Source organism: Perissodus microlepis, chromosome 22 (genome assembly GCF_051167445.1).
Source record: "Perissodus microlepis isolate ML-2025 ecotype Zambia chromosome 22, ASM5116744v1, whole genome shotgun sequence".
Lineage (NCBI taxonomy): Eukaryota > Metazoa > Chordata > Actinopteri > Cichliformes > Cichlidae > Perissodus > Perissodus microlepis.
In genome coordinates this window covers 9,671,718-9,686,726 of record NC_140481.1, presented here as the reverse complement: position 1 = coordinate 9,686,726, position 15,009 = coordinate 9,671,718, and the positions used below count along the sequence as shown (strand labels likewise).

General features: G+C 42.1%; 1 protein-coding gene across 1 annotated transcript; it reads left to right on the top strand.

Moving 5' to 3' along the window:
- The first annotated feature begins 880 nt into the window (after positions 1 to 880).
- On the top strand, positions 881 to 14,727 carry LOC146362561 (uncharacterized). The gene is made up of 3 exons (XM_084919168.1): positions 881 to 1,271; positions 7,617 to 7,685; positions 10,011 to 14,727. Exons 1-3 carry the CDS (start codon positions 986 to 988, stop codon positions 11,477 to 11,479), a joined length of 1,824 nt encoding a protein of 607 aa, XP_084775294.1. The 5' UTR covers positions 881 to 985; the 3' UTR covers positions 11,480 to 14,727.
- Positions 14,728 to 15,009: the final 282 nt, after the last annotated feature.

The following is a 15,009-nucleotide window of genomic DNA, read 5'->3' as shown; positions in this document are numbered from 1 at the left end:
TTAACTCTAAAGCTGGTATCATGTTGCATTATTCCATTAATGTTTTAATTGAATTTTCTATTGTGTATAAGAACATTTTAATCCATTGTTCTGGTGGATTTACTGAGAGTCTCTAACAGCGGAGAAATGTAAGTAAGTAGTTCTACTCAACTGCAGTACATCAGTCCGAAATTCAAATACTTTGAACCTGTTCTTCACAAGGCTGTAGGAAGAAGGCAGCCCCACAGAGACAGAGCTGGAGTCTGACGAGAGGAGGAAATGGCTGATTGAAAAAAGGCCAAAAGACTTGCAGGAGGACACAGAAAATGGAAAAAAAAGAGCAAAGAAAACTAAAAATAGTTTGTAGTTTATAGACTCTCTCCAAAAGGTCTACTGTCATCTTCACAGGCTTCAGTGGGTTCAGCTCCAGGTTCTGACTGCATCACCTCCTGTCTGCATCTGTACTTGTCATTGTTCTGGATCAGGAGTTTCACAGATGGTTCTCCTGAGGTGCAGTCATCAGAGTAGAGGAAGAAGTGCAGTGGGGAGAGAACACACCCCTGGGGCAGGCCGGTGCTGATGGTCTGTGTGTGGCATTGTGATGCTCCTCAGCCTCAGCAGCTGCTGCCTGTCAGTCAGGAAGCTGGTGATCCACTGACAGGTGAAGGGGCACCTGTCAGTGGATCACCAGAATGACCCTGCTGAGATTTGGAGTAAACCATGGTTTGCTATCACTGAATGTGAAACCTTTTTCTCAGGGCTTTCTGATCTGTTCCAGCTTCAGCTGCTGACTCACATGCCGATAACTTCTGGCTAAAAATGTCCCGCACAACCAGAAAGTAGCAAGGAGACTCCGGAACTCTCCTCTGACTCCGACAGCCTCCGCTTCAGCAGGGGCGCTGTTCGCTCTCTCCGCACCGCGCTCCTCGACGCGGAACTCGCAGCGTGTTTACATTCCCGCTGGCTCTCTTTGTCCCGGAGGCTCCCGGCAGGGAGAAGCCGCAGAATGTACACCGTGCAGCTGCTGCGAGTGTCGGTCCACGAGCGGATCAGCGCCGCCGCCGAAGACTTGTTGCTGCGGCTGGAGAAGGGAGAAGAAGCAGCCGAGCTCCCGACGATGAGAGCGCTGCTGACCGAGCGGCTGACGGCGGCCGCAGAGGAGATCGTCGCTCTGTTGGAGGAGACCGTGGCGGAGTACCAGGACAGAGTAGAGCGCTCGGAGCGGGAGATCTGCCGTCAGAGGAGGCTGCTCGATGCCGTGCTCAAGCCCGAAGTCCGGCTGCAAGCGGCAGGTCAGTGTCGCGCTAAACGCAAGCAGGACCCAAGCAGAACACAAACAGGACCCTCGGTATGGGCTAACCAGCTGGTTATTGTCACCGATTAATGAGTTACTGGCTCCACGGAGACATAGCTGATCGTTCTCTTTTTCCAGTCAGCAGAAATCTGAAATATTTGATCTTCGAATTAATAAGCTTTTGCAGTCTCATCGGTCATAAAGGTTCAGTGTAAGCGCCACCGCAGAAATACTGTTTCAGTCTTCTTCTTCTTCTTCTTCTGCATAGGGTTTACTGGCGGTTGGCACTATTTCAGTCTGTTGGGGCCGATGCTTTTACTCACACTGCTTTCCAGCACGTGTAACACCAGGGGCGGATCTAGAAGGGTGGCATGGGGTGGCAAGTGCCACCCTAAAATGATCCCTTGCCACCCCAGTTTTGCATATGACAGTGTTGTTTATTAAAATAAGATAGCATTAACAGGTTGAGCGTAGTTACAGTCAACAGTGAATATAAATGCTAAAACTGAATATATTGCATAGTGTTCCCCCCTCCACCATTAACAAATGGTTCAGCCCATAGCAGGACCGGCTTTTTTCTTGTTTTCAGTAGCAAGTGATGGTTATTATTGTGTCAGAGCACATTTTGAACAACACCATGGGAATTTCGCTTTTTACACAGGTGGTTGGATGTTACACTGTGGAAATGGAAGGAAGGTGAGTGTTATTAACCCTCCGTGGTCCACAGACACGCTGCACCTCCAAATCACATGACTGATGTAAGTAAGTTTAGTAGTAAGTAAGTAAGTTTATTTATTAAGCGCTTTTCATAGACAGGTAGTCACAAAGCGCTGCACACAGAGATTAAAATAAACAGTACGATAAATAGCAAAATGCACAATATACACAATATAGAGTTTAAATGTAAATTAAAAATATAAAAATGTAAAAAGCATTGGTCAACAGAAAGCTTGTTTAAACAGTAAAGTTTTTAACTGTTTTTTAAAGGATTCCACAGAGTCAACCAAACGTAGTTGTAGAGGTAGACTGTTCCACAGCCTTGGTGCCACAGACTGAAAGGCTCTGTCCCCTTTCGTCTTCAGACGTGTTCTGGGAGCAACCAACAAACTCTGAGTCTGTGAGCGGAGACAGCGAGCAGTAGTGTATTTTGTGAGAAGCTTGGATAAATAATCTGGGGCTTGGCCATTTAGTGCTCTGTACGTTAAAACAATAATTTTAAAACGAATTCTAAAATCTATTGGGAGCCAATGTAAAGAACATAAAATAGGAGTGATGTGAGCTCGCTTGCTAGAGCGAGTTAGTAGTCTGGCTGCTGCGTTTTGTATAGCTTGGAGGCGAGAAAGAGATGATTTATCCAAGCTGGTAAACAGGGAATTACAATAATCTAAATGCGATGACACAAATGCATGGACAATTTTTTCCAGTTCAGCTAAGGAGACCATATGTCGCAATTTAGAAATATTCCTTAAATGAAAGAAACAGGAACGAGATTTTACGTGTGAGTCAAGGCCCAGAGAAGAGTCAAGTATTACTCCAAGATTTCGAATATTTGGCTTAGCAGAAGAACAGAAAGGGACAAGAACCTGACTGATTTTAGAATATAGATCAGGAGGAGCTATGATCATGGTCTCTGTCTTGTTCATGTTTAAAACAAGGTAATTGTTAGAAAGCCAGTCAGAAACCTGAGTTAAGCACTGGACTAGGGTGGACAGCCTATCCAGCTGATGAGGCTTAAAGGACATATACAGCTGAATGTCATCGGCATAGAAATGATAAGACAGGTCACTAAAAGACTGAATAATGCCAGCTAGAGGAAGCATATAAAAAGAAAATAATAATGGACCCAATACTGAACCCTGTGGAACCCCGCAGGTTAGGGCAGCAGTGTTAGAGGAGAACCTATCAGTCCTAACAGAAAAAGTCCTGACTGATAAGTAGGAAGAAAACCAGTCTAAGGCAGTTCCAGATACACCAGCCAGAACCTTCAGCCTGTTGAGTAGGATTTTGTGGTCGATGGTGTCAAAGGCAGCGCTAAGATCAAGCAAAATGATCACGGAACAATTTCCTGCATCAGATGCCATTAGTAGATCATTATAGACCCTTAAGAGAGCGGTCTCCGTAGAGTGCTGCTTTTGAAAGCCAGACTGAAAAGGGTCAAAAATCTGCAATCGGCATAGTAAGGACCTGAACTGATTTTCTACAATCTTTTCTAATAATTTACTTATAAATGGCAATCTTGAAATAGGACGATAACTACTAGGGGAGGTAGGATCTAAATTCTGTTTTTTTAACAGAGGGGTTACCTCAGCATGTTTAAAATAGGACGGAACACAGCCTTGCCTCAGTGAATTGTTGATGATGGATAGTAATGTGGGACCAATGCTGGTGAGAGTCCCAGACAGGACAGAGGGAGGTAATATATCTAAGGAGCATGATGAGGATTTCATTTTACCTATTACTGCAATTAAGTCACTGAGTGTGATTGGAGAAAAAGAAGTAAACGACCCGGGACAACAAGGGGCATCTTCATAAGGGGAGGCACTTGAAAAGATTTTGGATCTCAAGTCCATCACCTTATTTACAAAGTAATTGAGGAAAGTGCTACAGTCTTCGTCAGAAAGTAACACAGCATGCTGAGTTGGAGGAGAAACAATACTATTGATAGTATCAAATAGAATTCTTGGGTTATTTTTATGACGATTTATGAGATTATTGAAGTAAGAGGATCTGGCCTCTTTAACTGACTCATTATATAAGTGAAGAAGTTCTTTGAAGTGTTCCCGATGGACAACCAGCCCAGTGGACTTCCAGAGACGCTCTGCTTTTCGACAGGAGCGTCGAAGACCACGGGTTTGATTATTTAACCATGGTGTGCAGGAACTAACAGTGCAATGACTAGTTTTGAAAGGAGCAACCTGATTAAGAATGGCAAGACAGTGTTCATTAAAAGAATTAATAAGGATGTCAACCTCGTCAGAAGAAGGTTTAAAATTAAAAAGAGAAGAAAACTTTAAAATGACAGAGTCATCAATAAAGCGCCTGCGCCTAATAAAACTTTGAGAAAGAGACTCTGAATTGAACAATACATTAAAAAAGACTGACTTATGATCGCTAAAAGAAACATCATTTAAGTTCATGTGGTCAAGGGAAACACCACAGGTGAAGACCAAGTCCAGAGTATGCCCAGCTGTGTGAGTAGGACCTGATACATGTTGAACAAAATTGAAAGAGTCCATAATGCTCAGGAACTCCTTAGTGGTACTATTTGATGAGTCCTCTGCATGAATGTTGAAGTCACCAACAATGATGACCATGCCCAGTTTAATCGTGGAAGTTAAAAATTCTTGTAGGTCTGACAGAAAAGCTGCAGCAGACCCAGGTGGACGGTAAATTAAAATGCCGTACATGGGCTGTTCTCGTCCAATTTTTATCATAATCATCTCAAAAGAGTTGTAACAGCTTGAGGAGATCATCTGGCATAAGAATGTCTTTTTGAAAATTACCGCTGTTCCACCCCCTCGTCCAGTCATCCGAGGCGCACAGAGAAATGAACAGTCAGCGGGACACAGCTCTAAAAGATGTGAGACTTCATTCTCACGCTGCCACGTCTCAGAGATAAACATAAAATCAAGCTTCTCCGTACAGAACAAGTCATTTAAGATATAAGACTTGTTGGCAATTGAGCGCGCATTAATTAACATCCATTTAGCGCTGCGACCCACCGGGACAGGGGTAGAGTTTCCAGGAACAGAGTTCGTACTATGCGGTAAGCTGCGCAGCAAAACAGGGTTCCTGCCGCGATGAGGCATTGCTTTCCATACTTTTAGGTGGAAGCTTGGGTGGTAAACACAGTGGGTTGTGGGGATTAATCCAGCTCCGACAAGTCTCAGGCGGATCTTACCGCTAGCAGCCCAGGAATAAAGCCCCCGAAGATCTGCCTCTTTCCGAAGACGACGGAGCAGGACAAGAAAGCCGGCTCTCTTCCCCCGCTTCCTCCGACGAGGCCTCTGAAGCAAAATTGAGCTGACCGGCAAGAGTGGAGGTGAACCGGGTGCTGCGTCGCGCTCAAGCGGCGGTGGGAAAACAACGTCGTATCGTTGACTCTGAAAGTTATCCATAGCAGATTTGATCGGCAGTAACGCATGGCGATCATAAATCCGAAGGGAGATGACACCGGACAAAACTGTAGCAAGAACACTTGCATAACATATAAAGTAAACAAACACACGGACGGAGGCAGCGGCACAGCCAAACACAGGCGCCATCTTGCCTCCTCATGTAAGCTGACATAGCAACAAGCTGCAGCCACGCTGAGTCTCAGCCCACATTGAGAGTTTGGACTTCAAAGTTTTTACATTTTAATTACAGGCCAGTAAATCCAGAGTTATGATAATATATATATAAGCCATGCTTTTTTTCTAAATACTGTCCTCACGTTTTTGTGTGTGTTTGTTTTAAGCGTTTTCTAAGGACAGCGAGAAAACAGTAAAGAAAGAAATAAATCGGTAGAAAAATGTACCATGTCGACCAATTTAAAAAAAAAAGTCAACACGTGGGATTTGGTTGTTTAGGAAGAGGGGAGAGTTTTTGGAGTGACGGTAACGGCAGCGAGACAGAACGAGTGAGAGAGTTTTTAGATGTGGGAGATTTGTGACGTTTAGTGTGTTGTGTTGTCTTGTGTAGTTGTTCTGTTGTGTAGTCGTTGTTTTGTTTTGTGTGTCAGTGAGGGCACTAATGAATGTCACTAAGGCACATTTGCAACGTAAACACTGTCACTAAGTAGAAAACCAGCGGAGTGATACGCCTCCTGTTGTCAGGCCTGCAGGTTTATCCCTGTGCTATTCTCCTCTGTCTTTTTTTTTTTTACTGGCACACATAATTTGTGGGGCATCTTATTGCAACACCTGATTGTTCTCTCATTTTAGTTTTAGTAATATTTTTAAATGGTTGTACAAAAAAAAAAACGACAGGTGTATTGGCCGCATTTTTAGATAAATTGTTGTTTATGTTTACAAAATGTACATTTTATATTTGCATTTCAAGTTATAAAAATGTACTCAACATGTCTGTGTTTTTTTTTTTTTTTTACAGTAAAGAAATACTACTAGGATTTTAAGTTCTTTGTGTGATTTCAGATCAGTAATACTAATGCAGTATGTCAGTGAAAAAAACAGCTAAATTCAGTTGAGCTGAAAAGAATGATACCAAACAAGGCAAGGGGGAAAAATAAAATGAAACAATTTGAGGGTGAAATACAAACGTAAACTCAAAAGGAGTCAAAAATGGCCGGTTGTATTTCAGACCTCAGTGGGTTAATCCAACAAATCGTGAAAAATTAGGTTTAAATTTTTGTTCATGACAGTGCAGATTTCTGTCATTTTGTGTAATTTAAGCTGTAACAATGTGATTGTTTTCTAACAAAAAACAGTGTGAAATGTAAGTTAGACTTGTGTTTGTAAATGAACCGCCCCATGTTGTGTAGCTTTCTGGGTTTTATACTTATTGGGCTACATATTTATTTATTATACAGGCTATACAGTACATAAGATCAAAACTCACATGTTTTATGTAACTAAAGTGTGTAATTATGTGGGCTACAGACAATAATTAAGTTGTAGACTATATTTACATGAAAAACGTGTATACTTACTGCATTTGAATTATTTTAACCATATGTAACCACCTGCATATGTGTTTGAAAAAAAAAGGCTTTGAGGGTCATCAGCTGTTCCCTCCACTTTTCAGTCCACTTTAAACGCTTTTTTGGTTCTGAAGAGACGGCACTGTTTCTGGAGCATGTTCATGCTTCTTCCGCTTTGTGTAACAGAGCTGATAGCACGGTGAGGTGTGTTCACAGGCTGTGGTCCTCATTTACCAACAGTGCACACGCACAAATCTATGTGGAAATCGTGAGCGTGACAATGACGATTCAGCGATATTTACATACTTGGATTTTTTCAATGCTGCTTCGATGCTGCTGCGTCACTTTTAAAAAGGTCCAACAGCTTTGTTGTGAGCAGAGCAGCTTTGAGCTGCGTGGGGAGTTTGAAATTCTTTAAAAGGGGCCCACCTTAAAGAACAGGAGGTCTCCATCAGGTTAAAACATGTTTTCATGTCTTTGCTTTTCATGGAAAAACATTCTATAGATTATTTTAAGCTTTCCTATGTGGAATTTTATGGTCACTCATGAGTCAGTCATCTTATAGATGGGATTTAAAATGTGTTTGTTTTGCTGGTGGGACAGATTTTAGGATTTGCATGTACATATTGTTATATTATTATCCGGTGTATTTTTGTGTGTTGTTTCTCCTCTGGTTTAACTCCAAGGTTCTTCTACACACAGGAAATACCTCCATTGTGCAAACAGCCAGTCAGAGGACAGCTGAGATTAAAGTGACTGTGCAGTGTGCAGGTATGTGCATTAAAGCATTTCAGAATCATCACCATGACAATATTAATCTTAAAAATATACATTAAATATACATTAAACTGTTCACTGCTCTGCGGGTATGATGTATGTTTGATGCTCCAAGCAGCCTGGAAATCTCAGCAGGTTAAGTCAGAAATTAAAGATGCTTCCGCATCAGGTTAAAACAAACCATGCAGCCTGATTCTGTGTTCATTTTTTCCAAATAAAGGAATCGGATTGCATATGCTCAGACCAAAGCTGGTGATTCTCGGGGCTCTGGGGTGAAAATGGTCCATATGTTAATGTAAATTGCATTGATCTGCACCAAGTAGATGAGGAGGGCGGGAAGAGCACAGAAAATCCCGTTTATTTTTTTTCAAAATCAAAGACCCTCTGTAGACCAAATACTTGGCATTTCGGCATTATCATACCTGTTGGATTGGACGGAGTAACACCTGGAAATAAAGATGCTTCGATCTGCATTACATCTGAAAGCATTCATCCAGCTGATGTCAGGACCTATCCTAAATAAAATCAGAGTAAAGGAATTAAAATTCCAGTTTTTAAAAGGAGTTGAAAACCTTGTAAATGTAACTAAAACAGAATATGAAGAAAGAACCATTGGGGTCAGAGTTACTGTAGTTACTGTAATACCGGTTTCCACCACAGGGTGGAGCATTGAGTCAGTCTAACTTTCATCTAACAAGCTCACTCATTCAGTACATGTTTTGATTTTCGAAAGCGGCCTCTGAGGAAATGGATCAAAACATATCTCAAAATGCTCAATGCTGTAATGAGAGGTGGGTGATATATCGAATATACTCAATGTATCGCAAGTTTTTCCACGTATGATGGTTAAAAATGACTTAATCGTAATCATCGGGTATAAATTGCCATGGAAATATTAGAGTGTCTGCATGTAACTCACTGTAAGTTTTTACATGCTGCAAATGCAACATTAATCCCCACTCCTAACTGGAAAACCAGTTGGAAAAAATACAGATAGGAAAAAATATGGCGACAGCAGGAGTTTCAGATGAGTGAGGGAATGAGTCGCTGTCATTTGGATTTCACAAGGACGATGCTGAATAAAATGCGGCAATTTGCAAAACATGCCGTAAAAATATTGCCGCAAAAGGTAGCAGTACCACAAATTTATTCTACCAGCTGAAAAGTCATCCACTGCAAAATTAAGAATGTTTTAAACTCCACATGTCAGCGTCTCCCCACACATTAAAGAAAATGTTAAATTAACCAGCTGCAATTACCTATAAAGGTTCTTGGTCGCTCTCTAGACTTTTATTTCTGTAATTTGAGGTCATCACATTTTTTATTTTACAGTTTTTATATGTTATAAGCTCAAAAGAGCACCTTTTTCATCTCAATTGTTTTATTGTCTCGTGAATTTATTGCTTGATGTACTTTTTTGTTTCTATGATCTTTTGCTTGTTAAAGGTCTATTGTTGACCACAGAAAGAGACATAAGGTATGTCCCATTTCATAGGCCGCATCCTTTAGAGGCCGCATTTGAAGGCCAATTACCTCATGGCCAGGCGACGAAGGCTGTCATAATTTGAAGGCTGCTCCAAATGCGGCCAACAACTGTGTCCTTCATTTCCCCAGATTTTAAGGATGGGTCGGGTCCTTTTTTCAGTGTTTTATTTGTTTCTGAGTAAATCGGTTTAGATTAAAGTTATAGTTTTCACACAGCTGAATAAACGTCAAACAGGAAATGGTTAAACAGAAATGTGAGATGGTCGAGAATTTACTCCAATGTCATGTTATATATTAGCGAGCAAGGAGCAGACGGCTGAGTTTATTAAACTCCACCGCGACAGCTGGCGACGCAAACCTGAAAGCTAGACCATCCCATTTAACAGCCTCGCACTTCTGGCTTACTTGGCTTTCAAAGGACCTGGCCCACATAGACCGCGAAGGCCAGGTCCTATGTGGCCTATGAATTGGGACATACCTATACTGTAATGTATAGTCACTTGTGAAAAACCTTTGACTGGTTAAAATAAAATATTTCAATTTATTCAGATTTTTTGTGTTAAAGTAAAAAAAAGAAAAAAGAAAAATTTAATTGCCGATTTGAATGAGTATACCAGTGCAATTTTGGGCACTATATGAAAATAGCATTTGTTTTTGGAGGTTATTTAACATATCATGATATATATTGTGTATCGTGATGTAGCCCCCCCAAAAAACGTGATATCAGATTTTCCTCATATTGCCCAGCCCTAGCTGCAATAACTCAGCCATCACTAGGTGCATCTCAGGTGTTCTGATCTGATTGATGCTGACAACTGTTGGTTTCCTCCTCAGATCCTCTGCAGTCAGTGACGCTGTACGACCCAAACGACCCCACAGACCAGGATCCCTCCGATCCAGAGGAGCACGATGGCAGCAACGTTTCCTGTCCATCATCACCTCCTTCGCCCTCGCCATCCTACCACCCACCCCTCTCTGAGAGCAGCGATGGAGACCCGGACAGTGACTGGATTGAACATAGGCGGACTCTCAGACCTCTGAGGAGGAAGAAGCGTAGCCGTCCGGCGCTCAGTGTCACAAGCAACCGGAGGCGCTCGAGTCTGGCTCAGAGCTTCAGCTGCCACGTGTGTGACCGGGCACTGCAAGGGAAAGGCTTCCTACTCAAACACGTCCTGCACACCTGTGCCAGCAACCCAGACTTTCGCTGCGGTTACTGTGGGGAGTGCCTGGACTCTGCCGATGGCCTGAAGGCTCACCTGCAGATGCACCAGGACAAAAGCAAAACATGCTCCTTCTGCGGGAAAACCTTCCATTCCATCCTGGCGCAGGAAATGCATGTGCGGTTGCACACAGGAGAGAAACCGTACAGCTGCAACTTCTGCGGCAAGAAGTTCAGTCAGAAGGGCAACCTGACGTCACACCTGCGTGTCCACGCAGACGAGAAAGCCTTCAAATGTAAAGAGTGCAGCCGTGCCTTCTGTCACATGAGCTCTTTGGAGCGCCACATGGAGGAGCACAGGAGCTCAGCAGTGCACACCTGCAGTGTCTGCGGTGAGGAGTTCAGTAAACGGAACAGTCTGCGGCAACACATGGCAACTCATCAGAAGAACGACGGCCTCAGAATTAAGACGAACCGCACTTCAATACCGTCCTTCCGCTGCAAAGTTTGCAGTGACACCTTTGATAGGAAGACCCTGTTAGTGAAACACGTGGCGACTCACCTGCAAGACACGGACTGCCGCTGTGGACTCTGCGGACACCATTATGAGTCCTCTGACAGCCTTGCTGCCCACCTGCGCTCCCACCGCGAGGCTGGCGGCACCTGCAGCATCTGCGGGAAGTGCTTCCCGGGCCAATCGGCGCTGCAGATGCACCTGAGGATCCACACTGGGGAGAAACCCTACAGCTGCAGCTTCTGTGGGAAGGCTTTCAACCAGAGTGGCAACCTGAAGACACACCTGAAAATCCACACGGGTGAGCGGGCGTTCTCCTGCAGCCTGTGTGGGAAAGGCTTCACCCAAAAACAGACCCTGGACACACATGTCCGCTTTCACAATAAGGAGCGCCGCTTCCTGTGCCAGGTATGCGGGAAGGGCTTCATGCAGGATGTGGACCTTAAGAGACATATGCTGATCCATACCGGGGAGAAACCATACACCTGTAGGGTCTGTGGGAAAAGTTTCCAGGCCAAACGCTCGCTTAATGGGCACCTTAAAGTGCATTTAGCTGGCCAGGAGGACTCGAGGCCAGAGCCGCAGATGACAGCAGAGGACAGCTTCTACTCAGGATTCACGCAATTGTAGTACCACAGCACCTCCCCATTATTCCTAATAGCACAGAACACTACAGGTGACAGGAAGTGTCTGACAAAATGGAATCTCTATAAAGTTGGTCATGTTTTCATAATGGTAGTTGTACCACCTTCACTGACTGTACTCCTTTCGTGTCCATCTGTCTCCCTCTCATTCACACACATGCATTCTGTTTTCCTCTTACTGGCTCCTCTTTTCTCCAGAGCATACCTCCACCTCTCCATGCTCTCCTCCACCTGCTCACTACAGATCACGGCGTCATCTGTAAACATCGCAGTCCACAGACCTTATCTCTCAGTCGGTCCTTCACCACAGTAAACAAGAAGGGCTCAGAGCATACCTGATGTAATCCCACCTCCACCTTGAACCGCCCTGTCACTCCTACCACTCAATTCACCACTGCCTCTGTCCTCATACATGTCCTGCACCACCATCACATACTTCTCTGCCACTCCTTACTTACCGCAGTTCCTCTCTGAACAGCTAATCATCTGATCCCTCTGACCCACAAAGACACAGTGAAGCTCCTTTTGACCTTCTTTAAACTTCCTCATCAACACTCTCAAGGCAAACATCACATTCACTAACTGTCATCCTTTCTCACTTTCTTCATTCATCATCTCCTCCATGTACTGCTTACATCACATCACACCCTCTTCACTTGTTATTACATTTCAATCCTTGAAACAGCTTGGTCGCTATGTCTAGCCAGTCTCCTTCCTTGGTGTCCAGTCTCACATACAGGTCACAATAAGCTTTTTCTACCATTGCTGTCCACTGAGCCTGTGTACTTCTGTCTACTTTTTTCAATCATCCCACTTTTTCTTTGCTAACCTCTCCTGTAGTTCCTCATTCTTCCACTAAGTCTCCTTGTCCTCTTTCCTCTCACTACTCAGTCCTCTGTTAACTCTACCTGCCACCGAAAGCTTGTTTCACCTCCTCCTTGAACTCTGTACAACATTTATTTTTCTACAACTTCCACCATTTAATCTTTGCCTCTACCTTTGCTCAATTCCACTGCTTTTTTTTTCAAACTTTATTTTTTTTCTTTAGAAATACACAGTGCATCTTGCTCCTTTATACATGCGCATATATACACACATACTGTACACATACACCCACACCTACATACATATACACACACCTTCAAATACCTACATATATACAAACTTTGCATATTGTTGTATGTGTCTACACAAGTGCCCATTCAGCACAAAATGGAGAAAAGTCCAGTTGAGCACTAAACAAGGTCCAGGAAATAAAGTTAAATGAAAAGAGATTGAGATGGGAAAATCATTTTGTATGACCATATCTTTGAAATTTTTCTTTACAGAGTCTTAGAGAAAAGGTAAATGTTTTCCATTTCAAAAATATCTTTTACCTTTTTAATTGTCGTTTTCTCTCTCCAATAAGATTTAATAGCAGGACATGTCCAGAATATGTGATAGTGATCAGCCATGGTGTTGCCACATTGTCTCCAGCAGTTACTAGATTCAGGTTTGCTATTCTGAAGTGGTTTATTTTTAGGGTTAATGAAAAATCTAATGTTATTCTTCCAGGAATATTCCCTCCAAAGAGGGGACCTTGACGTGCTATTGTTTGTCTTCTTTCTCCCATTTGGTCTTAACATATTGGGTGTAGTGCTTCCTGAATGATTGTAAATATGAATACAGTTTAGAGAGCAGCCTTTTATGTACTTTACCTTTCTAGGTGTTCACAAATATGTCAATGAGGCACCCACTCCCTTACAACTTTATTATTTTTATTAAAGTGGTGTCTCAATTGTCTATAAAAAGCAGTTTTATTTAACCTGTAAGTTTCACTGAGTGGTAAGAATCTGCCCATATCTGTTTTGGCTGAGATTTTACAGTATGCTGTAATACCCTTCCAAGTCCTTTGTGCTAGTGTAAAGTCTGTATCATATCCTGCCCATCTTAGTATTCACACTTTCCTTTCTAAATTATTAGTTTTTACCTTCTTTAATCCCTATATTTAAAGCTACTTTAGTGTACACGTGTTTTTCCTGTAGGCTTATATCACCCAATAAAGACTGTAAAACCTGTCTAATTGGGTAAGTTCAAAATCTTTTCATTTTGCTTTGTATCTAGTGTCACAAAGTCTAACCAAGTACTGAAGCTGTAATCGTAATTGTCCTCCAGGTTAGGTAAAGACAATCTACCTTGGTCTTTTGGTAACTGTAGAGTCTCAAGTTGTACCCTGGGTTTTTATCTTGCCAAATAAGTTGTGAGATCATTCTTTTCCACTCATTAAGTTGTTTCGGGGGAATTTCAATTGGCAGGGACTGAAAAAGAAACAACACACGGGGTAAAATTGTGAAGAAAAAAATGGTCACAATTTCTATTCTGCCATACAGACAAACTGTCAAAGGTGCCCATCTTCCTGAGTCCACTTTTATATTTTGTGTGATAGCGTTATAATTTAAGTTATAAATTTCTGTCAAAGCCTTTGTCATGGTGACTCCAAGATACGTCAGTTTGTTAGTATTCCATTTGAAATTATGCATTTTACGTATGTTTTCTTTTGGTACATAGATGTAAGTTAGAGTTTGGGTTTTTTGTATATTTAATTTGCAACCTGAGTATTGGCTAAATTGTTTAAGACGAGTCATCAATTTAGGGAGGCTAGAGTCCGGATTGGACAAGATCAAAAGTACATCATCTGCATATAAGCATATTTTATACTCCACTCCTAGATTTCCTTGTCTTCTCTAATCCATTGAACCAGGGCTCTATAAAGAGTACAGACAAAGTAAAGCTTAGGGGACACCCCTGAAGACATCCTCTCTCAAGCGTAATAGTCCTAGACAGATTTCTGTTATTTTTTATCTGGGCAGTTGGACGACTGTACAGCAATTTCAAACAACCTATGATCTGTTCTTTGAATTCAAATTGTTTTAGTACTAAGAGATTCAGGATTTTGATTTTTTGATAACTTTGAGGAGTCCAAGGTAGGGTGTAATTGTACATTTCAGTCTCCACCACATATCAGAACACCTGATGTCTCTGTAGCAACTAAATCAAACATGGTCCTTAATAATGATTTGTGTTGTCCAGGAGGTCTGTAGATGTTAAGTAGCATCACTACTTTAGAGTCTAGAATTCCTTTTACCAAAATATATAGTCCTTCCTCAGCTGGAAGGAATTTGTTTTAAAATTAGAATTGCAACTCCCCTATTGGGTCCCTTTGTGTTTGATAAATAAAATATGTATTTAAATCTGGGGTGTTTAGGTTTTTGTGCCCTTTTTTGGTAAAGCGGGTCTCCTGCCAAAGAATTATATGATAGTTTTCCTCTTTCATTCCAGCAATAAGTTTACATCTTTTAACTGGGTTTTGTAACTCATTGACATTAAGTGTTAGTAAACTATACTGCTGAAAGGACATGCCTTGTATAAGAAACAGCATTTACATTGTAACCCTTGGGTGACAAAAAACACAACACACATCTGACAAAACTTGGAACTTTAACTGAAACAGAACAAATGAGAGAATGGTGGTTTCTA

Coding starts and splice junctions, on each gene's coding strand:
- LOC146362561 (XM_084919168.1), top strand. CDS start 986: ATGTACACCGTGCAGCTGCTGCGAGTGTCGGTCCACGAGCGGATCAGC. Junction 1,272..7,616: donor AGTCCGGCTGCAAGCGGCAG/GTCAGTGTCGCG, acceptor TTCTACACACAG/GAAATACCTCCATTGTGCAA. Junction 7,686..10,010: donor AGTGACTGTGCAGTGTGCAG/GTATGTGCATTA, acceptor TTTCCTCCTCAG/ATCCTCTGCAGTCAGTGACG.